Below are 24,258 nucleotides of genomic sequence, written 5' to 3'. Positions count from 1 at the left end.
GGCGGTGGGAAGTTACTGCCCCCCAGATGTTAAGGGAATAAGGCAACTATACCTTAGAAGAAGTGAAAGAGGAGGGCAAACACGGAAGCACTTTAAGTAAAGGTAAAGGATCCCTGGACGGTTGAGTCCAGTCAACGGCAACTATGGGGTTGCGGCGATCATCTCGCTTTCAGGCTGAGGGAGCCGGCGTTATGACTAAACCGCTTCTGGCGCAATGGGACACTGTGACAGAAGCCAGAGCGCATGGAAATGCCGTTTACCTTCCCGCCGCAGGGAAGGTATGTATCTATTTGTGTTGGTATGCTTTGGAACTGCTAGGTTGGCAGAAGCTGGGACAGAGCAGCAGAAGCTCACCCCGTCACGTGGATTCGAACTGCCGACCTTACGATTGGCAAGCCCAAGAGGCTCAGTGGTTTAGACCAAAGCACCACCCGTGTCCTTGGATGCAGTATAATAAAGCCCAAAAAACACAACAAGAAATTACTTTCATGTGTGAAGTCATTTCTTGAAGTAGCACTGACACTAAACCTTGATGTTCTTGCAAAAAAAACCAAACAGTTAAAGGACTGAGAATAAGCCACTGGTTCGTACGTTTCCTTCTTCGAATGAATTGCACCAGTATATAGTTAAATTATAAACCTATGTTGCTTTTTAATAGTCTCTGCATTCATGAGAACACACTGCATTAAGAAATAGTACTATAAGTACTATTTCATCAATTTTGATACCCAAAATAGGACTTAAAGGGGGGGGGGGAGTGCCAAGGAATCTTTTCTCTCTGTCACAAGACTTTAATGCTTTAGGTTACGAATTACATAAATCAGATGCTTATAAAATTCAGCACAATCCTACATTTCATTGAGATTTGAATAGCTGCTTTTCTTTCAATAATAAATGAAATTAGTTAAGCATCTGATATCTAGCTCAGATTGTTTCAGATGGAAATTTGTAAGCCGCCCTGTGAGTCTGCTGGGTAGGAAAGCAAGAGTAAAGTAGACTTTTGCAAAATGTACTTCTCACCACTGAACATTTAATATGTGGTAACTGATTCATAACACAAAGCAACAGTCCAGTTCTCTTTCTAACCTAACAGTTTGTTGAAGTGCTAATAAGCAATGAGTTTTCTCTTCATTGCTGCCTGGCTTCAGAACAAACTTGCTCATTTTTAAAACCACATTTCTCCCAATGTCCAAATTGGGAAACTGAACTTTAACCAGGAAGCCTGGTCTAAATTTGGGCATGAAGGGAGTGCTTGAGCTCGTCTTCATGATTTCTTGGACTGGGGAATTTACATCCAAACTGGGCTAGAATATACATTTTTCAAGGCATGTATTCACAGTTTAACCTTGAGAACCTAGTGAAAGCAATAATTGTACTACAAAGACTAAGAGGTTAAAGGTTTCCCTATCAATCTGTTTTTTTAGATTGTCTTTTTTTTGGTATGTCATGTGGGTATAAGAAACTCTTTGAATAAGAAACTCTTCTCTTCACATACTGAAATTACACAACTCTTCGCTTCACAACTCCAGCCAAGTATATGCTTTTCTCACTGACGTGGGTAAGCAAGCCAAATTCAGGGTATTCCATTAGCCTTGTTACAAACACTAGGAGAGAGATTAATACTCTTTTGTGGGTGAGGAGCTTGGACTAGTGTCTTTGTTAGGCATCTCACCCTCACCAAATGCCATTTCACCTTCTTTGTCTCTCCCCTTTCCTTGGTAACACCAGTCTAAAATACCCACATCTCTTTGGGTTGATCCAGCCAGTGTTCAACACTCCTATGTCGCATTGATTTCAGTGGAGAAGCTAAACTAAAATTCTCCGACACTGAAATGGACTAACATGTTGTGTTCTTTATAGTGCATTAACCAAACAGCTGATTTCTTAACATGCCTTTCCAGCATTTCCTATATGAGCCTTATATTTGACAGAAGGCGCTGCAATTAACACGAGATGTTTTAGGGACTCGCTCTAATCAGGTATGCGTACAAAAAAGGGGAACATGAAAGCAGACATATATGTTGTAATAAAGAGGGGGGAGGGAGAGAGAGAGAGAGAGATGGGTCCCATGTTGCAGGCATGGATTACGTGAGCATTTCAGATCCCAAAAGATGACGTTATACACTATTTGTTTGTTACATTTATAAATTGCTTTTCCTCAAAAAGCCAGACACTACTTGTGTTAAGCAATTCTTCTTTTTCAGAAAAGTGTTATTAAAAATGAAAATTATTGCTTTCTGGCAAAACAATTAATAATGTCATGTAAGAGGAAGTCATTTGTCCATTAAACTGTCTGCTTCAGGGGTGATGATGACACCACAGTTGCAGTGAGACTACGAGAACGTCTTCTGTAAAATGCATTAGGGATTCACAAGTTTAACAACTGTTCTTGGTCCAGTTTTTTATGTAATTAAATATGCCTTTTCCTGATTACTGGCTAGGAAAATGTATTTCCTCTTCTTGCTCTGGACTAGCCATACTTGAGCTAAACTATACTCATATATTTCCCACGATAATTCTGAAGTCTGAACACATTTAATTCAATTAACTGTGCAATGATTTCTTTTAAGGCTATGAAATCTAAGCAACCATCTTCACTCTAAAATGTTATAAAGGTAGAAATTCCATAGTATTTTCCCCATTTCAGAATTATATTTGCACCACTGTCATGGGAATTTTGGAATTCACATTAGATAAAAAAATTATCCATTTTTCAGAGACCATTTAACAAGGTGGCTCACATTAAATGTTAAATGATTTTAAAATAATTTCAATATCTAAAATGTAAAAAACTAGCAAACGTTATGTGGAACTAGCACCCACTGTTATAGCTTAGGCGTCAGGTAAAGACATTTTAATTTTCTCAGATATTTTTAAAAGTGGAAGGATGTTGCGTCTTAAATACCAGAAAGTTTTCACTATGCCATTTAACTGATACACAATTTGCGACCTCGGTTTATTGCTTTTAATAGTTTTATCCTACATATCTTACTGCTTAGCCTTTAATACATACCACAAAACTATCCTGGGTTAGTTATTATGAGGAGTGGTATAACAATACCATATTTTTTAAAAAAATTGAATTGAATAAAAATATCAATAAAATATTTTAATAGAAAAGTAAAAGATTTCAGAAGAGTATGAAATTACCTTTTTGAGTCTCTTGCAAGGGCACCTGACTTTAACCTTCTGGTTGCAATTCTGAGGACAGTCGGAAGAATGACAGATCTCTTTACATCGATGACCACAGGACAACTATAACATGGGTTAGCGGAAAGAAAATGATAGTCTGAAATGGAGCACCAGCACGACTCCTGAGTGATATTTCAAAACTGCTAAATAAATGCTTTGTTACTGTTGACTTGAATTTGTTTCTTACATATTTATTCTGCTCCTAATCCTTGAAGATTTTGGAAGCTATGATGCAAAGAGATCTTCTATACAATCCACTTTTAATGCAACAATTGCATTTCCGTCTTGTCATTTGTCATGCTTTATCTAGCATGACCGCTGTTCAGAAGGTAGTTGCTCATTGTTGCAAACATCTACTGGATTCCAACGTCAAAGATAAGCAATCCAGCTCCCAATTCTGCACCCACCTCAAACATGCCTAACCTATACAGTTGTACCTTGGAAGTCAAACAGAATCCTTTCCTGAAGCCCGTTTGACTTCCAAAACGTTCAGAAACCAAGGCACGGCTTCTGATTGGCTGCAGGAAGTCCTGAGATGGTGCCATGGTGTGGGGAGACACTCACGGGCTTCCTGCATTCAGTGAGAAGGACTGAAAGGGCTTCTAATATTCCTTAAACCTACACATGTTCGCCCCAAATGCCTGAATATGGCCATTCTGGGAGAATTCCAATAAAACATCCATTCTTTCCAGTATGATTTTTCAAAAACTGAAGAAACAAACACGAAGAAAAATAACTATAAGAACTTTCAGATACTTTTTAAAGAGTATTTTTTAAAAACAAACAAACTCAGAAGCAAGTACCTAAACTTTGCATTGAGTTCACGATTTATAGAAATGTTTTTGTTTCCAGTAGGTTGGGGGGATTTTTTTTTATCTGGAGAGCCTCATTTTTAATGTGAATTTGCTTCTGCAGACTGCTCTTAGGGGGGAAATGTCACAGGGGCCATAATTATTTTAATATTTAGGATGTCTGTTTTTTACATTTTCAGTTTGCTAGTAAATGTATTTTTGTATTAATAAATCAAGAAGACTACTTGCATTATACAATACATGATATAACCAAATGTATAACCAGATGGGGGTATGGTATAAATGCTTTCAAGTTCAAATTTATGTTTAGGTATCAGCATCTGCACATTTATTCAACAAGCTTTTAATACAGTGATTTTTGCTTCCGTGGGCCGATTCAAACATGGTCCTGAGCATATATGCAATAGTCAGGTGGACAGTGGAGCACCCAGAATTCAGCTCAGCATGCTCCCACACAGTTCATGTAAACCAGGACAGACTCCTCCTGCACTGAGAGGTAAAGTGGGTAGCCAACAGGGATCATGGCATATAATAATAATAATAATATATTATTATTATTATTATTATTATTATTATTATTGGCCAAGTACATTTTCCAACATACTTGGAATTTGTTTCGACTATCATCCCCAGTGAGGCTTGTCTGGTACTTTTTTTCACCAGATAAAGAAAGACCTTTCTATTCTCCTAGGATTTTTAAACCATCCATTCCTTCATGGGAGCAATTAATTTTAGCTGAGTTGCATAAGTAAAAGCAATAATGATTTATTATTTATACCCCACCCACCTGGCTGGGTTTCCCCAGCCACTCTGGGCAGCTCCCAACAGAATATTAAAAGCACCATAATACATCAAACATTAAAAACCTCCCTAAACAGGGCTGTCTTCAGATGTCTTCTAAAAGTCATGTTGGTCTGACCTAGTCGAAACAAAATAAACGAATTCCTTCCAGTAGCACCTTAGAGACCAACTAAGTTTGTCATTGGTATGAGCTTTCGTGTGCATGCACACTTCTTCAGATGCACTGAAACAGAAGTCACCAGACCCTTATATATAGTGCAAGGGTGGGGAGGGGTATTACTCAGAAGGGTGGTGGGAATGGGTGACTGGCTGATAGGTGTAGTTGGTCTCTAGGGTGCTACTGGAAGGAATTTTTTATTTTGTTTCTAAAAGTCAGATAGGTGTTTATTTCCTTGACATCTGATGGGAGGGCGTTCCACAGGGTGGGTGCCACTACTGAGAAGGCCCTCTGCCTGGTTCCCTGTAACCTCACTTCTCGCAGGGAGGGAACCACCAGAAGGCCCTCGGCGCTGGACCTCAGTATTGTATTATATTGTATTAGTTGTATTATTTATATGCTGCCACTCTGGGCAGCTTCCAGCAAAATATAAAAACACAATAAAACATTAAACATCAAGCATCACTCTCAAATATTTCACCATGACTTTCTAAGTCAGCAATGGTTTTTTTGTGTGTGGTTTTTTTTTAAATGTAATGCTAACATTTTCTTATAGCAAGATTTAATTCACATTGTTTGGAACTTAAGCATAAAATAATATGACTCAAATCACATGCCACATTCTGCCCGTCAAAACAATATTCTATTCACTGCTCAAGAAACAAGCATCTCTCTGACATACTGTGTGCCTTATACAGTATATTTTTCTAGCTTTACATCAAAGTGATAAAAAAGCAAAATACTCTGAAAGAGCACAATATCTAAACTTCGCAGTAGGCTGGTTCAGATGCCACACTAAACCATAGCTCAACAATATGACCATGAGCCGAGGCTCCCATGAGGCTTACACATTCCCCACATTTGTATATGATCCATCGGATGATTGGGAAGATGTTGATTTGGATCTCCATGAGGGTGTTGAGGTTTAAACCTCTCTGTTTACCCTATCCCTGAATGCAGACAAAAAATCCAACTTCAAACAATAGTTTATGAAGCTACTTGCTTTTTTTACTAACCACAGTTAAGAATAACCACAGTTTAGGGTTCAGACAACACATTTAAAATGTGATTAATCTAAAATGCAAGCTTCAAATCTCTTTGCAGCCACAACAGAAGGAGCAGAGAGTAAAATGCAAGCATGGAGAGGGACTAGGCTGATTCTCATACCAATGGAACACAACTGTTGCCTATTATTATTTAATTATTTATACGCTGCATTTTAGGGTGCAATTGCCCATTTAAGGTGATGGGACAAAATGTCATAAAATGCAACAATACTTATAAAACATAATACCATCCAATTAAATTTACATTACACTGCCTTGAATTCCATATTAGCAAAATGTCAGCAATAGTTGCTGTTTCTATGAACTTTCTGTTATAGGGCACTGAAAGTTTTACCTCTGGCAGCATCAAAGTTTGCTTTTTCCCTAAAACGAAAGGGAGAGGGACACTAAAGAGGTATCACTTGCACCAGACAGTGAAAGCTCCTTCTGTGCTTAGTACTACTGTAGCTCAAAACCTCACATTTTTAAAGAATTATTATTATTATTAAAATTTTAATTGGATTAATTGTTTAAATAAAAAAATGTAAATGCTACCGGTAAGTTTCTTTTAAAACTTAAAACTAGGTTAATTTTAAATAACATGGAAATAAACTTGTTAGACCACGCTTGCTTTTAAACACTAGCCTCGTAGCTATAGGGAGCCAGGAACTCAATGCAGCCACGTGAGCATGTTAGTGGAGGAAGTGATAGTTCCAATATGCTTAGGGAGGAATGCCTTCTATTGTAGCCTAGTTGTTACAGAGGTGGATGATCTTCCTGGCTGGCGAGGGGAAAACTGTGGCTAATAGGGAAAGGGTCTACTCAGTGGCAAAAACCTTATTTATTTCCCCAGGCTTTAAAATTGTCCAAGCCTAATTGCTAGGGACAGGGAAGTGTGTGTGTGTGCGGATACACAACTGTGGTGTGTGCTTGGTGACCATGACTGTTTTTCTGGTTTGTAAATCTGCCCATGAGCCCCAAAAGGTTGGTGACTTCTGGTTTAGAGGTTAACAAGTGTTTTGCTTTTCTCCCCAAAGCCCTAATGGGAAGAGTTAATATCCCCTTGCCAGCAAGAAAGAGAAAATAAACCCTGTTTATTCTGGCCTTACTCTTCTGTTTTGTAAGAAATGTACACTTTTCTGTGTAGAGGCTAACAGTAGGGCTAATGTACCCTTCTAATAAGCCCCCAAAAGTTACTTGTCTATAATTATTGTTAATAATAATAATAATAATGGCCTGCTAGGTGCTGGTGAAGGTGGGACGAAGCACTCCATCCCTTGTCCTCATGCACCTGCATGGAATTCCTGGTTGCCTGTTCTTACAAGGCTAGTTCTTAAGTACACAAGCTAGGAAAAGTAAAGGTAAAGGACCCCTGGACGGTCAAGTCCAGTCAAGGGTGACTATGGGGTTGCGCCGTTCATTTCACTTTCAGGCTGAGGGAGCCGCCGTTTGTCTGCAGACAGCTTTCCGGTGCATGTGGCCAGCATGACTAAACGGCTTCTGGCGCAACGGAACACTGTACATATTTATCTACTTGCACAGAAATGCTTTCAAACTGCTAGGTTGGCAGGAGCTGGGACAGAGCAACGGGAGCTCACTCTGTTGCGGGGATTCGAACCGCCGACCTTCTGATCGGCAAGCCCAAGAGGCTCAGTGGTTTAGACCACAGCGCCAACCACGTCCCTTTTACAAGTTGGGTAGCATGCCAAAGAAAATTATTATCTACAGTTTTTTATGTTTTGGTTATTAAATCATTTTTTATTTTTTATTTATCTTGCATCACACATATATCAGAATAATATACCTTTTCTCTATTCTCCCCTACCAGTTTCAAGAACGACAACAACAACAACGAACCACCACCACCACCACCTCCAGAGTTTCGCACAGTGAAAATTGTGGAATAAAAGTACACTTGCAAATGGGAATACACACTTAAGTATCTCATGTTATTTTGCCAGTGTTTAATAAGTAAAAAAAACCACAAAGAAATGAATCTTAAGAAGGGGGGGGTTACTTGCAGTACCTATTAAATATTCCCCAAATATTTTTAATTCATATATAACTTACCTCTTTTGGACACTGATTTTTGCAGGAATTCAGCTCATCTTTTTCCTTTAAGTCGGCACAGGTGATTTTTCTGAAGAAATGAGAGTTAAATCGAGAAAGACAACAACATTTGAAAAGGAGTTAAAATGAACAAGTACACACTGTTTACAAAGTGCGTGAGAGAGCGAGAGCGAGCACATCCTGCCAAATAAAGGCAACACGTCGCACATCTGAAAAAGTGGGTTTTAATAAACAAAAGATTATGCCATAATACATTTGTTAGTATTTAAGATGCCACCAAACTCTTGGTTGTTTTCATCTTCATTAAGTAGCTCATAAAAACAGTGGTACTTTGTTCTTAAAAGTTTGCATTGTATTGGGGGACGTTTTGAGCACAACACTAATGCTTGCTATTATTGCTCTTGCCACTTTGCCGGCAGCTGAACGGGGCTCATTAGCGACCCAATGTTTACTAAACAATTTCTTCTAATGAAAAAAAATGCCTTGCCTGCCACATATGTGTCACTCACCCAGGTCTCTCTCTCTCTCTCTCTCTCTCTCTCTCTCTCTCTCTCTCTCTCTCTCTCTCTCTCTCACACACACACACACACACACACACACACACACGGAGTGCTGTTGGAAGTAGGAAGTAAATAGCAGTAGCTGTTAGCAGAAGGCAACCTTTTCGGCTTAACTGTTGAGTGGCAATAGTTTACGCTGGAAACTGTTGTGTAATCCAGCCCCAGGGAGCGGAAAGTGGCTGTTGCACTTTAAAGTAGCTGGATCGGCTGTTCGAAACGGAGGCGGAAAGTCCCCTAACAGCTGTCTCATGGCCAGAGCCGACTGCGGGCTCACGTAGGAACAATCTGAGGCAGTAAAGGCCGCATGGGTAGAGCAGCTTCGGTTTGAGTACTTTCAGTTTAAGTACTCCGCGGACCCATCTGGAATGGATTAATCCACTTTCCAGTACTTTCAATGGGAAAGTTCGCTTCAGGTTAAGTACGCTTCAGTTTAAGTACGGACTTCCAGAACCTACTACACTCATACTTCGGGTTAAGTACGCTTCAGTTTAAGTACTCTGTGGACTGAGTGGAACGGATTCATCCTTTTTCCATTACTTTTGGTGGGAAAGTTTGCTTCAGGTTAAGTACGCTTCAGGTTAAGTACAGACATCCGGAACCAATTGTGTACTTAAACTGAGGTACCACTGTAGTTTGTTCACAGGCTGCAATAATGGATGTTTTTAGCTTGGTCCAGTGTTCCTCAATGTTATCTGGGAATTCTGAAAACAGATGTCCTTAAGAGTCGTTTGGAAGCAATCCCGCTTAATGGGATCTTGAAGGGTTTGCGTGTTCATTTTGCGCCTTGGTTTCCTTCCTTGAAGCCTGCGTCGAGGTATAATCTTGATAGCCATCGTGGAGCATATTGGTCAGTGATATGTCCAGCAGTTGTCGGTGCTCATCATAGCTCTGGTAAGGAGCACATCATGGCGATCTTTAGCACGGACAATAACATAGTCTAAGAGATGCCAGTGGTTTGATCGAGGATGCCTCCATGAAGTTTTAAATTTATTTTTCTGTCGAAACAGTGTGTTGGTGATAACAAGGTTGTGCACTGCACATATTGTCAAAAGTAAGATTCTGTTCTAGTTGCTGTTGCCAACTCCTTTCCCAATAGTCCCAGGCCACAGATCGAAATCTCGCTCAACTCTTGCATTAAAATCACCCAGGAGGTTAAGTTTATCTTCCTTAGGCGTCTCTGATAGGTTGGTATCCAGCTGAGAGTAAAAATTTTCTTTAATGTCTTCATCGGCATCCAGTGTTGGTGCATAAGCGCTTATAATACGGTAGTAGCCTGTTGGTTTTTGGAGAGCTTTATTCGAAGGGTTGAGAGTCTCTCATTAATGCCGGTAGGGACTTCTGACAAGAGCTTCACAAGGTCGTTTTTGATAGCGAAGCCTACCCCATGTATTCAATGTTCTTGTTCAGATAGACCTTTCCAGATGAATGTGTAGCATAGGAACACTATGGATATGGGCCCCTATATCATGTTGGAAAGACCAAGTGGGCAGACACAGTTGCTCCAAGCCAGCTTGAACAGGCTTGAACAGGCTTTTTGCTGCATCCATTTCCAACATCCCAGAAGAAAGGGGGGGAGAGAAAAGCCCCTTCCCTATACACACTGCATAGTATTTTTCATATTCAAAGCTGAAGCAGAGTCTCCTTTAATTACTTACATGCATTCAATGTACAAGCTAGTGAGTTTGCAGTGACACTTCACCCGTATCATCTGGGCACACGGTGGGCAATCTCCAGGGTGGCAAGGCAGGGGGCATGAATGAGGGCACCCAGGTGGCCGTGGCTTGGAGCATTCTTCTTCACACTGAGAACATTCTTGACTTGCCTAGAAACACGGGGAAATGAAGTGATGGAATTATTTGTTCTTTGGACAATTTATTAGTTCAATAACCCCTTTTTAAAACCATGGTTGTACATGGTTAAGCAAACAAACCTAAATGTTTTTTTTAAAAGGAAGGCAAATCACAAAATCAAGCTGCAATGTTTCAAAACTACACAAAAAACAAGGGTATAAAAACAGCACACTGTTCTTGTTTCTAGGAGTCACAAAGAGCAGCTTCATAGGTTACTTAGAACTGCAGGCAACCAACAGCACTCTCTTTCACAGTCATCTTGCAGCGCTTCCTCGTCACATGTGAAGCCCCCTGCCCCCCCCCATCATAGCAAAATATACCTGCAAGATCATTTCCCTGTTGCTAACTGTGGCTTCTGCAGGTGGCTAGAATACACGTTTAAAAAAATGCAAATGAACAGCAAGTTAAAGGTAATACAGAATTACCCTGTAATTGCACCTTCTCATGACGAACTCAGGTGCCAAATGCCAATAGGACTGCAGCCCCAAGAAAACCACTGAGAAACAAGAGTGAAGCATCAACACATTTGGAGGATGCAATTGGGAAATGCACAGTTTTCAGAAGTACATTCTTTTAAAAAAACACCTTCCAAAAACAGGCCGTGAGGACTGAGAATGCTCAGCAGCCACAGAACGTGGAACAGAAAAACTGTAAACTGGATGGAATGGTATGCTGAAGGAAAGCATGGCTGGCTGGCTAGCACCCTAAACAGGAGCACACCTATGCCGCTGCCTCCCCCTCCAATCCTGCCTCTGCCATGAGATGCTCAGGCACTCCCCATACTCCCTCTTAACAGGATGCACAGGTCTGAGCTGGGTCTTTGATGGGTCTTTGATGGGTATTTCTAAAGCTCCCCTTTATTCCTGCTGACTACTCCACCCTAGTGTACCTAAATAAATGGTGTGTGGTATAATGGAATAATTTATTAAATGGAAATAACCAACAAGGGCTGTCTGATTACTTGGGTGTACATAAGCGTATGGTTTCAGCCTTTATCTTATTTGTCACTTTATTAAACAGACAGCAATGGTTACTGTAATACTGGTGCTCTATTAATAAACTAACCCTGCTCTTACACCATCGAGCACAGACTCCCGGACTCCACACTAACTCCACTCTCCATGCAACTCTCAAATGAACTCAAACTGTCCCACCATCAAACTCCCCTTTAAACTCTCATCCGCTCACTTACCATTCCAAACTCACTCCCCCTCCCCCGCTACCAAGCATTTAGCTTAATTCCTCTACTAAGATGCATTTACCTTGATTACTCTATTATTACATATGCATGCAGTGTTATATACGAAACCACCAGAGCACCACACAGGTCCCTCTTGTCAGTCAAAAGTAGCTGAACTAGTCTGCACTGAATTTCAAAAGGGGAATTAGAACAAGAGCTGAAGTAAAGGTGGAGACTAAGCAAATGACATTTAATGCCACCAAATGTCAATCTCGGAAAGGTTAAAACGAACGAAATTGTTATGTGATTGTAACTATGGCATTTGAGCACAAAGCAAAACTTTTTTTTTGCTTTTCACCTGCACAGTACTAAAAGACATTAATTTGGGTCATAAAGGCGTCACTGTTCAAATATATATTGGATTCAAGAAGTTACAAAAAAACACCACAAAAAGCCAAAAATTACTACTCAAGGAAGCCTTGTTTTTAGTTTCTGCCATAAAGTACATAGTATCAAGGGCAGTGAATGACAGCACCACACACATTATTCATCAGTATGATTTTTGTACTTTTATAGTCTTCTTAGCAACAAATAATTTTTAGAGACAGGAATCTATTCTACAAACAGCTGAAAAGGAGCATGTCAGAGGAATGGCTGCATATTCCTCACCACAGATAAGAGGACAATCTTTAAAGGTTAAATATCTTTATTTGTATCCACTGTAACTAGGTTTAACATTATTTCAATGGGGCAATTTACTTAAGAGATTTTAGCCTCCTTTAGCACAGTGTCCAGGAAACAAGTCTGTTTCCACAAGTGCTTCAATTAAAAAAAAACACCTCATTAGGGAATGACAGTTATTTAGAGTCACACACACATAAAGGAAGTGAAGTTGCTTGGCAGCATTTATTCCATTAGGTGGGTTTGCCAAAGTCCTGTGCACCCCCTCTCTCCCCAGCAATCTTCACCTGAACACAATTCTGAAGAATTTCACACATTGTTATTCAGCACTAATTTTGCTCAAACCTAATTTCGAAGTAAATAAATATGAAACAAAAACCCTCATGATACTTAAATCATCAGTCCATTAGTAAAAGCATAGGAAGGCACATGCTACCTTGCATTTTTTTTCTTCAGTTATTCCTATCTTAACACAATAAATAAATACCGTACCTTATTACAGTGGTACCTCGGGTTAAGAACTTAATTCGTTCTGGAGGTCCGTCCTTAACCTGAAACTGTTCTTAACCTGAGGTACCACTTTAGCTAGTGGGGCCTCCTGCTGCCGCCGCATGATTTCTGTTCTCATCCAGAAGCAAAGTTATTAACCCGAGGTACTATTTCTGGGTTAGCAGAGTCTGTAACCTGAAGCGTCTGTAACCCGAGGTACCACTGTATTTTCTTTAAATGTCCATGAACTTGTATCTCCGTACCGTAACACGACAAAATAAGTATCAAATACCGACTTGGATAAGTGGTCAGGCAACAAGTGTGGAATATGTTTTAGCATAAGAAATTAACACGCTCAATTACATGGTTACTTTACTTAAATAAATAAAAACAATCTGGTCAGCATACCTTTCCAATTCTTCTTTTCCCCCCGGAATCTTTAGAATGATTTTGCCATTCCAAAAACCTCCCATAGCCAATCACCTGAATTTTCCCATTATTTTTGCCACCAGAACTCGGGTCACAAGCAACATGCTTCCAGCCAGTTTTCTCACTACACCGGTTTTTGCCAACTAGTTTATTCCAACAAGATTATAGCTGATTTATTTTCACATCATTCCCACCTTTCCTCCAAGTCTCTCAAGGAGGTGCAAATGATTCTCCCCTCTCATCATATTATCTTCATAGCCATCCTATGATATAAGGTCAGGCTGAAAGACAGTGACTGTTTCATATGTCACGTTAAGACAAACTATGGTTTACTGGGACCATGGGAATGTGTTAGCTCCTGGAGGGGAGCTCACAGCCACTTTGCTCCCCCCCTAGTCCTTTTCATTCCCACACCACGCTGAGGTAAGCCAAAGTTTGTCATAGTGTTTTGCCCAAATCTGGGATCGTAGCTTCACTCTCTTTACTAACCACAAGCTATAGTCGAAAATTTGATTATTAGGTAAAAGAATGCAGATGTCAAAGCCTGAAAATATATGGCTTTTCTTTTATTTCACTTTGTGAATAGGGAAGACATCAGCTGGAGACTGCCACAAAGACTCAGAGGTAAAACGTTGTTGCTTTAGTTTTCTATTCTGTACACATATTTATAAATATTACGTGAAACAAAAATGATCTAAATCAATACCAGATCAGTAATAAAAACAAAAGTGGGTATCAGAAACTTGGAAAATTGTGCTGTATTGTTCTTTTTATTTGATGTTTATTTTGTTTCGGTATTTGTAGTTTAAACTGTCAGAAGCTAAATAATGATAAAATATTAGAAGAAGAATAAAGTCGCATCCATTTCTTTATCTTTATAATGAACAAAAAGGGCTGCCAATATTTTTTTTAAAAAAAACTGACTTCACATGTACACTGATGATGTCTAAGCTAGCAATTGTTGCCGAGGAAAGAGGTCTTATGGGTTGTGGTGGACACCTGACATCTCTCCGGTCCACAGTTTTAAAAGTAGAGCAATAATGGTGTAAGAAATTATTGTCACAGTGTTAATATGAAGTGCTATTACTTTCCATTTCATATATTTTGCTTGGCATTATCAGCTGACTCACACTATTAAAATTCCTACAAGGAACTTCCATGAAGGACAGAAACGATGCAAGACTGTTACGTATTATTTCTGGATAAAATTTTAACTCCACAAGACTCCACAACCCATGTTTTATTATTTAATGTACAACCATGTGCTTTCCTCCACACACCCATTGCCATTTAATATGGACAGTCAAACCTAACTGAACCATACACCAAAAACATTTAAAAGCATCTGAGCTGGTTGCATTTTGCAGCACCTGAGAGCAAGGTATTTTTGCTCTGCTGCAAGAAAGGTCAAGCTTACCTTATGGACATCGTTGTTACTATCTGTTTCAGTAACTTTATGGCATTCCTTCGTGCAAGTATGATTCTGGCAGTCAAGGAGCCTTCCACACAACCTTTTGCAGGAGTAGGGTCCCACAGCATGACATGCCAATGGACTCACCTGAAAGATGGAAGACAACTTGTATGGGGACCACTGTGGACAACATTCAACAGTTTCCATAAAATAAGAATTAAAACTTGACCATGTGGACATGGGCATAACAGAATTACGAAACAGCATATGAAAACCCCGTATCAATTCTGCTTTCGATAAGCATCCAAATCAGAACTAAAGATATTCCAGACAAGGCAGACAATCCATAATTCTCTCTCTCTCTCTTTGAGTCAGAAGGAAAAGTACAGAAACATGTAAAAACAGGAATTGGAGTGAACTTGACATTTAAGTAATGCTGACAATAATTGGACTCCTCAAAGGTTTTCTGAAGTGTGGCAGATATACTGCTGCAGATCAGTGATTATGATGAAATACACATTCTAGAGTTTGCCCTCTGATAACTTGTTTTGGTATAAGGTTGTATTCTTGAAAGCTGTGCAATTAAAACTCTGGAAAAAAATTCCCTTCAAGACTGCCACTAGCTTACATATTTGCATTATAGGTTTTAAAATCCAGAATACATGATAAAATAAGCTTGAACAGGCAAAATACAATTTTATGCTTGTCTACTCAGAAGCAAGTCAAACTGAGTTCAGTTGGAGGTGCTCCCAAGTAACTGTATAGGATTGCAGCCCTAGTACAAACCTTAGCAATGACTACCCCATAAAATCCAGTAGATAACACAACATCCATCAGTTCAATTTGCCATGGGACAACTGAAACTTGTTAGTGTGGGATGATTCCGCATCAGGCAGTTAAGTCCAATCAGAATTAAGAAAATCCTCCAGATGTACACATTTGGGTATACATTGCCTCTTTTATCAGATACATTCTTAAAAGTTAATATTCTAAAAAAATCCAACAAAAACATGGCACTTATAGCCTGTGTTTTCTCCAAGGAGCCCAAGGCAGCATACATGCCCCCATTGCTATTAATCATTATTAATTATTACATTTTATATCTCCCTTTATCCCACAGGGTAGTTTGCAAACTAAAACAGAAAAACATAGTAACAAACAAAAACACCACCCCACAACATTCCGTAGTTTAAAAGGCCAATGATGGTTTAATTAGCCAAAGGCCTCAGAGAAGGTGAATGTTTTTGCCTGGTGCCTAAATATACATAATGAAGGCGCCAGGCGAGCCTCTCTGGGGAGAGCATTCCACAAAATATCTTCTTTGGTAGGTAAAGCTGAGAAGTAGTGACTGTCCCAAACAGTGACTGTTTCAAAGCTTAGTAGGTATTTGAACCTGGATTTTCCTGGTCCTAGTCTTATACCCTCATCATTACACCACTCTGGCTTTCCAATTCATACCTGCTTCTGTAGTTGAAGGGCATAATGGCTTTTAAAAAATAATTCTATACAGTAGGGTCCTGCCAGGGGAAAATCTTCAACCTATTTATTTAGCCCTACACTGGAATGGGACAAGATGCTAAACCTACTTTGCTTAGACCTTGAGTTCTGTGGCAGAAACTAACTTTGGGTTTGCTCCCATGAGGTTCCAGGAACATCTGAAAACTTCTACATGTGTTTTTACTTTAGAGCATGTTTACACAGCTTGCGTGTTAAGAAACATGCTGAAAAGCCATGAGAATTGAGCTACAGCTCCTGGAACATACAGGTGAGAAAGCTTGAAGGTCAGCATCGATTGCATTGTCTCAGGAACGTTTAGCTCAGCCCTCCCTAAACTGGTGTCCTCCAGATACTGTACTGTAATGGCCACCATCCTTAACCATGTGTGGGGTCAATGGAAGGGCACTAGTTTGGAGTAGACTGTAAAGGGGTCTGAGGAGGAGGTAAAATAGAGAAATCAAGTCACGGAAGGAGCTACACAAAACTCTCCTGCTAAAAAAATAAATTAAGTTGCTACTAGATGGCTGGCTTGCTGCAAACCACATCTGCAATTCCACTCACAATCTGCTTTTTAGCCAGGGAATTGTGTACAGTCACATCCACCAAGAGCACAAGCAACTGGGCAAAACTTTCTGCTGTTAGCTTCTAACACCAAATCCATTTCCATGCCTGAAAGAATAGCATTTAAGGAATGCTTTGAAGTTCCAGTATCTCCTGCTTAACTGCAATTTCTTCAAATTATTACTTCTGCTAAAAACAAACGTTTTCACAAATCCAAAACATCAAGGTAATTCACAGAAGGACGATAAGAGGTAAAACAGAGAAACCAGCCAACATCCATGGGGGGGGGATTAGCAACAATACTGAAGAAAATGTTTCCTCCAAGAGACAGATTGTGGCGGGGGGGACGGAACCCACGTTCATATAAATAATGCATCCTCCTACAATATAAATTTATATGTTCCTCTTTCAGCAAACATCAGGCTTGTTATATGCCAACGACACTGGCAGTGGAAGGTGAAAACAAAATGAAGTCAGAAACTCTTGGACTTTATGTCAAATTAGAGAGAGAGAGAGAAGAACCATAGGAAAATAAGTTACATCGTACTTTTTTTAAAAAAAGAGACAAGTTTCCATTCCAAAATTTGAGTTTACCTTGAGATACAAATCAAGCTCCTGGTTTCCTTAAGAAGAAGCTTGAAATGCTAGATGGACAACAACTTCAAGTGCAAGGGATGTGGCTCAAGAAGGTGTCTGGCCTGGGGCGAGTCCCCGAGGGCCAGTCAAAGGCCTCGAGAGTCACTTTTGGTTCCTGATGTGTCCTAACCCCTGACATAATGCTTAGTAATGCAACATCATCTCATTGCAAGCTTTCCTGCACCTTCTTGTCATGGACTGGCTGGATGCAGAGCAGTGGTGTGAGGCACCAGCTGAGGAACCCCCAAGGGAAGAAGAATCAGAGCCAGGGGATTGGTGTCGGAACAATGATGAGAGGGAGAAGAGGCAGCAGACGGACCGGAGGAAGTGTCGGAAGCTGAAGAGGTAACAGGCTTTAGTGAGCGGGAAGGGGCTGAATCAGAGGTGGAGGCTAGATAGGAGGGTGGGGTCAAGAGGCAGAATGGAGGCAGGCTGCTCCCCCCTGGTCTCCCATGAGGAGGGCGGAGCAAAGAGAAGCAAGGCAAAGGAGCCTCAGGTTGCTAGGGAAGGACCCAGGGAAGGAGTCTAAGAGAGTGGTGGGAAGGTGGGGACTTTCAGTCCTTGCAACTGCCTCACTGCGGCAAGACCTTTGGGGAAGAGTTGGTGGGGTCGTGACGCCTGCATTTATTTGGTTTCTATGAATAAAGAGATAACTTCACAAACAATAGTGGTTGGATTTTTTCCCCTGGCCTTCAGCTGACACCTCTCCACTTAACTGGCCATTTGTAAGGTCTGGAAACTAACAACACATCACGTATTTAATATTACTAAATACTACCAGGTGAAGAAAAAGGACGAAATATAACACTACTGTTTTTTGCAACAGCCACTCACTGGCTGCAACAACATATTGGAATCAGCATCCTGGAACACGGTCAGAAGTTTGAATTAAAACATCACTCAGAATAGCTTTTCGGCCAACGAACAAAAAGCCTGGCTCTATATAAGCAGCAGGATAGCAAGAATAATCCTATTATAATGAGAAAGCAGTATAAAAAATGACTTGTACTGAAATGTTTACAGCCCAATCTTGAAATTTACTGTGCCAGCAAATAGTTCTGAAAAGATGTGGAGTTAATGGCATTTCAGCATGAAATTACAACACAAGTGTTAAGGAACGGGGAATAATTTATGCAAACTATATAGCATGTTACTGAAGTGTAACTTTTTTGTTGTTTGAAATGGACATGGGCGGCTACAGTTTTGGCACCTATTTCTGCATAAAGACTACAACTCCCATCATCCTTGAATATCGGTCATGCTGGCTGGGGCTGATGAGAGTTGGAATTCAGCAACATCTAGAGGGCACCATGTTGGTTATCCCTGCTTGAAATACTGGCGATGTCACAGCAAAACAAAAGCAGGGAAGAAGAAATGTAATGACTTGAAAATGTGAACTCACTATAGGAAAAGACAAGCAATGGAAAAGAGAGAGCAGCAAAAGGCAACACATCAAAATCATGACCAGAACAAGGAAGATGAACAACAGAAGGTAGAACAGATGTAAGAGGATGGAGATGAGAAATCAGAAGATACAAAATAAGCTTGCTGCTATTATCTAGGTGAGTGCTAATTTTAACTCTTAGCAGGAGAGAGAGAGAGAAGGAGGGAGATGAAGGCTGCAATCAAGATGGCGGTGAAAAAGTTATAAGGATCACACACTTACGGAGGATTGTAACAAAACCAAAAGACAAAAGAAGGAAGAATGTGCAAAGTAATGAATACAGAGGTAGCAGTTTAGCATTATTTGGCTCTAGTGACAAATTAGCTGTAAATCACCATCTAGAATGAGAAGTCATTTCAAGGCTGTGCAAACTTTCCCCGATTTTATATAAGTTCCCAGATTCCCTTATGTATATGTATATCTATATTTATACTGGAATAACTGACACAGAGATGAGTCAACCACAGCTGCATATTTGATGTTAAACTTTTTCAAAACATTGCAATTGCCAATATGGTCTGCACTGCATGTTATGTCTTCTCCTTCTTGTTTGTATGTTTGTATAACAGAAAAGTAATTAAAAAAACATGAAGTTTCTTGCTGAAGTCTGGAATAAAAATGAAAGGCCACACTCTGTGCCAAGAAATGTAAACAACATTGAACAAGAAAGTAGTCTGAGGCTATCTAGCTAAGAAATATACAACTCATTTCTTTCCCTTGTACCAAGAAGGGCTTTTTAAAAATCTGCATTTTTAAAAGTATAAAATTAGGAAATAAGTTTGTCAAACCCCGGTAAGTTGACATGCACATTATTATACATCTATGAGAAATTGGGTTTTTGACCAAATCAAAATTAAAAGCAATCACCATGGAAGCAAAGCATCCCCCCTGGCAGCATTTATGATTTAGCAATTTCATTACTGGCTTATAGGCCGATAATTAAAATTGGTATGCTTCCTTTGCATTCTTAGAAACCGGAAAATGAAGACGTTATAAACCAGCAACCTAAGAGGTACAATTTATGCAAAAAAGGAAAATCAATCATATGCATTTACAGAACATTAGAATTTGATAGTAATTTCAATGTGATAGCAAAGTGACCCATAAAGAATCATAATTATGTAATCAAAATGCACTGAATCAAATGCTGCTGTTAGTATTCATGGCATCCATATGAAGCCACTGTTGTTGCAGTTAAAATGTCATCAAGATCGCTCAAGTCAGGTGAAACACACAGGTTCTTTGGTAGGAGAAAAATAGGAATAAGAAAGCTGTATGTTTCACCTAAGGATGGAGACAGATCTGGGTAACAGCTGAATATTACGGTATATTCTCTAATATGTATGGATGGATGTTCCTTCTTCCCAACATCCACAAGTGCAACCTGAACCCTGCCTTATACCTAAAAGAGACTCATATGAATACCTTCTGCCTTCTCCCATAGTCCATTTTAAGACTATTTTCAGATGCAGACTCCATCAACAGCCAACTTTTTCCTCTCTTGTCTCAGTCTGTTTACCATCTATCCCGATGAAAAATTCTGGAGAACTTGAAAGTTTACATTATATTGTCTGTCTAATAAGCACATTGCCCTAACACAGATTTTGACATCTGTCTCATGAGTCAACACAGCTACCTTGACTTTCTCAACATGAACAGGGTAATATGACAAGACTAGGAGGTCCATATCAATCCACCCACACTTGTTTGAAGATAAGCTTGTACACAAATGCTATTCTCTGCAGCAGACCAATGTAGCTTACAACACTTGCAAACCCACTAATGTGACATTTAGAATACCAGCCTTCTAAGTGGCCGGTCAATTACTTTCAGACTGTTCCATCTAAGCATTCGTTTCAAGTATTACATGACTTGAATAAAGCACTAGAGGATAAATGTTTTGTTTGAGTCCTACACATTAGCTGATGAGATCTAACACATGATTTTAGAAGATGTTCTAGCCACAGGGCATTCCTGAATTCACTTCCAGTGGAGATTGAGGAAATCTACCGCCTAAGCCAATACCAGATTGTATTAAATAAACTTTCAGTTATCTAAATTCCCCCAAGTCATCTGAAATCACATGATCCACTGCTCAAAATACTGTACAATTGTGCATAACTGTTAAGAGTTTACTTTAATTCATTTCTGTTACATTGGACTACTTGGAAGTCTAATAAATCACCCCTCCTAACAACTAATTGAGGTTGAGAGAGCTGCCGGCACTGTGGCCCAAATCAGGCAACTGAAAAACAAAAGGGAAATATCAGCATGCTTGGGAAGAATCTTAAGGCTTGCACAAACACAACACACACACATTTTTAGGGGGGTATGGGGGGGGGGAGAAGAATGAAACAACAACCCTTACACAATCCATTAATCATGTGATTTATCAGGATGATAGAAGTGGGATGTCCTATCAGAGGGAATACCTGGCTGGAACCCTGAACAGGAAAGCTCCATTAGGAAGGAGGATACAGTATACGACAATGTTTTAGTGAAGTACTCACTTTTTATCACAATTGTGGTTTAGCTGAAACTCAATCTTACATTCATATAGGCTAGCTCGCCTGGCTTGCACAAACTGCATTGTGCAGAAGCCAATAATAACAACTTCGCCACAAATGCATTTCAAAACGGGACCAGATTTTCATTGTTAGCTCAACCATTCTGATGTTTTGGCTTTTTAAAGTTAAGACCTGCTTATATTTAATTTTACTGCTGAAATTCTGCTGAAAATGGTTTTATACTGTTAATTTTTCCTTTACCGTGCATATTGTAATTTAACCATTTTTATGTTAACTACTGAAAGAATTCAAGTTAACCAAAATATATTCAAAAAATTAGTTGCACTTTTATAAAGTTGCCTCAACAAATTTCATTTATGTACACACATTTTTAGGCTTCAGTAGCCATCACCAGGACAGGGTGGCGCAGTGGGTTAAACCACAGAGCCTAGGGCTTGCTAATCAGAAGGTCGGCGGTTCGAATCCCCATGACGGAGTAAGCTCCTGTTGCTCGGTCCCAGTTCCTGCCAACCTAACAGTTTGAAAGCACGTCAAAGTGCAAGTAGATAAATAGGTACCCCTCTGGCGGGAAGGTAAACAGCGTTTCCATGCACTGCTCTGGTTCGCCAGAAGTGCCTTGGTCATGCTGCTCACATGACCTGGAAGCTGTACGCCGGCTCCCTCGGCCAGTAAAGCGAGATGAGCACCGCAACCCCAGAGTCGTCCGCGACTGGACATAATGGTCACGGGTCCTTTTACCTTTACCTAGCTATCACCACATCAAAATAAGTCGTGGTTCAAACTTGACACCATCTCTACATTAACAATGAAAAATTATAGATTTCCCCCAAAATTATTTTTTTCTAATGGATTTGTTGTGCCTGGATTGTCAAGTCACTTCTCCGCTGCACAAAAATCATAAATCCACTCAGAACCTCATTGTTTTGTAACTTCCCATAGGAAAACATTACCATTGCTTAATTCAAGACAGTGTTCATGCTTGTTTTCATTTATACTACCAAATGTTAAAAGAACTTCAGACAAAGCCCTCAGATCACCACAGGCCTCACTGTGTAAAGTTCAGCTGAAAGTCATAACATCCCTGCCTTACAATTTGAGCTCTCATATTCCACTTTAGCCATCATACTAGCTTAGGTGATAGTTAATATCGATTTACATAACATATTTTGCAGATGTTCCTCAAACAGCCACAGAACGTACCAGGCCAGCGATATAAACTGCATGAGAAGAGATCGTTTAAACATTTCCAAACATTTTGGAAAAGCCATAAAATAGCAAGCCCTATAAAACCAGAGCTCATCCTAAATCATCCCAGTAAACACTAACAGAAGAGCATTTTGCCAGCATTCCACATTTCTTGAAACGCGATGTCAAAAGTTTAAAGTTTCATCAAGGTTAATAAGTAGTTTACTCTTATAAATTTCCTAAAACAATTTTGCAATAGTCTTAATAGAAATCCCAGCAGATCTCAAATGACAAAACGATTTGTAGGTTTCAAGGGGGAACGCAGAATACTTCCAGTTGCAAATGAACCTCACGGCAAACCAATTAAACGCAAAGGCTTCATTTCAAAACCTCTGATTAAAACCAAATTATACATTTTTTCAGATTTACTCTGAAATATTACACAGTTTTTATGACTCACCTCATGTTTCCCAAGGCATTGCCTGTAAATACACAAGAACAAACTAAATAAATAAATGGCCAAACAATTTGAATATCACTCTCTGAATTAATCAACCACCTGAGATTCATTGGCCAATTAGAAGCTGCAAGTATGACCATCAGAATGTGGCCATTTGTTACAATGTCAATTGAAAGAAAAAATATGTTTTCTTCTAACAGTGATCAATAGCTTTTACAGTACTGCCGTAAGTAAATTGTAAGTAGTGATGGTTGACCCAGTTACATTCATAACTGAAGCCAAAACATTCGAGAACTAAACTATTTGAAAACCAAGGTATGACTGTACTAGACTACGGATCTCCAACTGTTTAGTCTTTTTGACTGATCTGGCTTTACCTCTGGAAGCAGCTTTAAAGAAAATGCATTTCTATAAGAGCAAGTCACAGCACAGGGCCATGCCACCCGAACACATTGAAATATGTCATTTCAAAGCATATTTTCATACTCACGTTGGAATAGGGACTTGACATGGAGGGCAAGGCAATGCCGTCTGAATAAACGTAGGCTCAGCTGATTGTTCCCAAGGGCCTGCTGGCTGATGCTGGGACAAAAGAAATTTGTTGTTATGCAGCACACATTATAAAAGCTAACCATGCCTAGATGGTCTAGAGCAGGGGTCAACAAACTTTTTCAGCAGGGGGCCGGGTCCACTGTCCCTCAGACCTTGTGGGGGGCCGCACTATATTTTGAAAAAAAATATCAATGAATTCCTATGCCCCACAAATAACCCAGAGATGCATTTTAAATAAAAGGACACATTCTACTCATGAAAAGCATGCTGATTCTCGGACCGTCCGCGGGCCGGGTTGAGAAGGCGATTGGGCCGCATCCGGCCCCCAGGCCTTAGTTTGGGGACCCCTGGTCTAGAGTTATTCCCACCCCCAATTTCAATGAACATACTTGACTTATTAGAACTCAATGCACCACAACCATTCAAGTTGTGATAACCAATCAACAGTTCTTAATGATAGCAGTACGGCTGTCACTTTCGGAGGGTTCCAGCAACGTCTCAAGTGGGAGGATTATATGGGAAAGGATAATCAGAGTTGGAAGGGACCACAAGGATCATCTAGTCCGGATCCAGCCCACGAAGACCATTTTACCGGCCCACAAGCCACCCCCGAACCAAGCCATCCACTCGGGCAGTCCCCCGCATGCTGCGCTAAACCGGCACAGCGTGGTGCGGGGACTTGTTGAGCGGCGCCGGAAATTGCGTCTGTGCACACGC

At 40.0% G+C, this 24,258-nt stretch overlaps 1 protein-coding gene across 1 annotated transcript in view; it reads right to left on the bottom strand.

The window, feature by feature from the left end:
• The window catches only part of NFXL1 (nuclear transcription factor, X-box binding like 1), a 52,178-nt gene that overhangs the window by 7,666 nt on the left and 20,254 nt on the right, over positions 1-24,258 (bottom strand). Inside the window, exons 14-19 of the mRNA XM_035111970.3 lie at positions 23,480-23,571; positions 22,990-23,011; positions 14,685-14,825; positions 10,294-10,460; positions 8,079-8,148; positions 3,151-3,255 (exon numbers count right to left, since the gene is read on the bottom strand). Coding sequence (XP_034967861.3) covers positions 3,151-3,255; positions 8,079-8,148; positions 10,294-10,460; positions 14,685-14,825; positions 22,990-23,011; positions 23,480-23,571 — 597 coding nt within the window. The remainder of the gene's footprint in view (positions 1-3,150; positions 3,256-8,078; positions 8,149-10,293; positions 10,461-14,684; positions 14,826-22,989; positions 23,012-23,479; positions 23,572-24,258) is intronic.

This window comes from Zootoca vivipara, chromosome Z1 (assembly GCF_965207765.1).
Source record: "Zootoca vivipara chromosome Z1, rZooViv2.hap1.1, whole genome shotgun sequence".
Classification (NCBI taxonomy): Eukaryota; Metazoa; Chordata; class Lepidosauria; order Squamata; family Lacertidae; genus Zootoca; species Zootoca vivipara.
The sequence above is the reverse complement of the archived record's forward strand: the minus strand, read 5'-3'. Positions and strand labels throughout refer to the sequence as shown.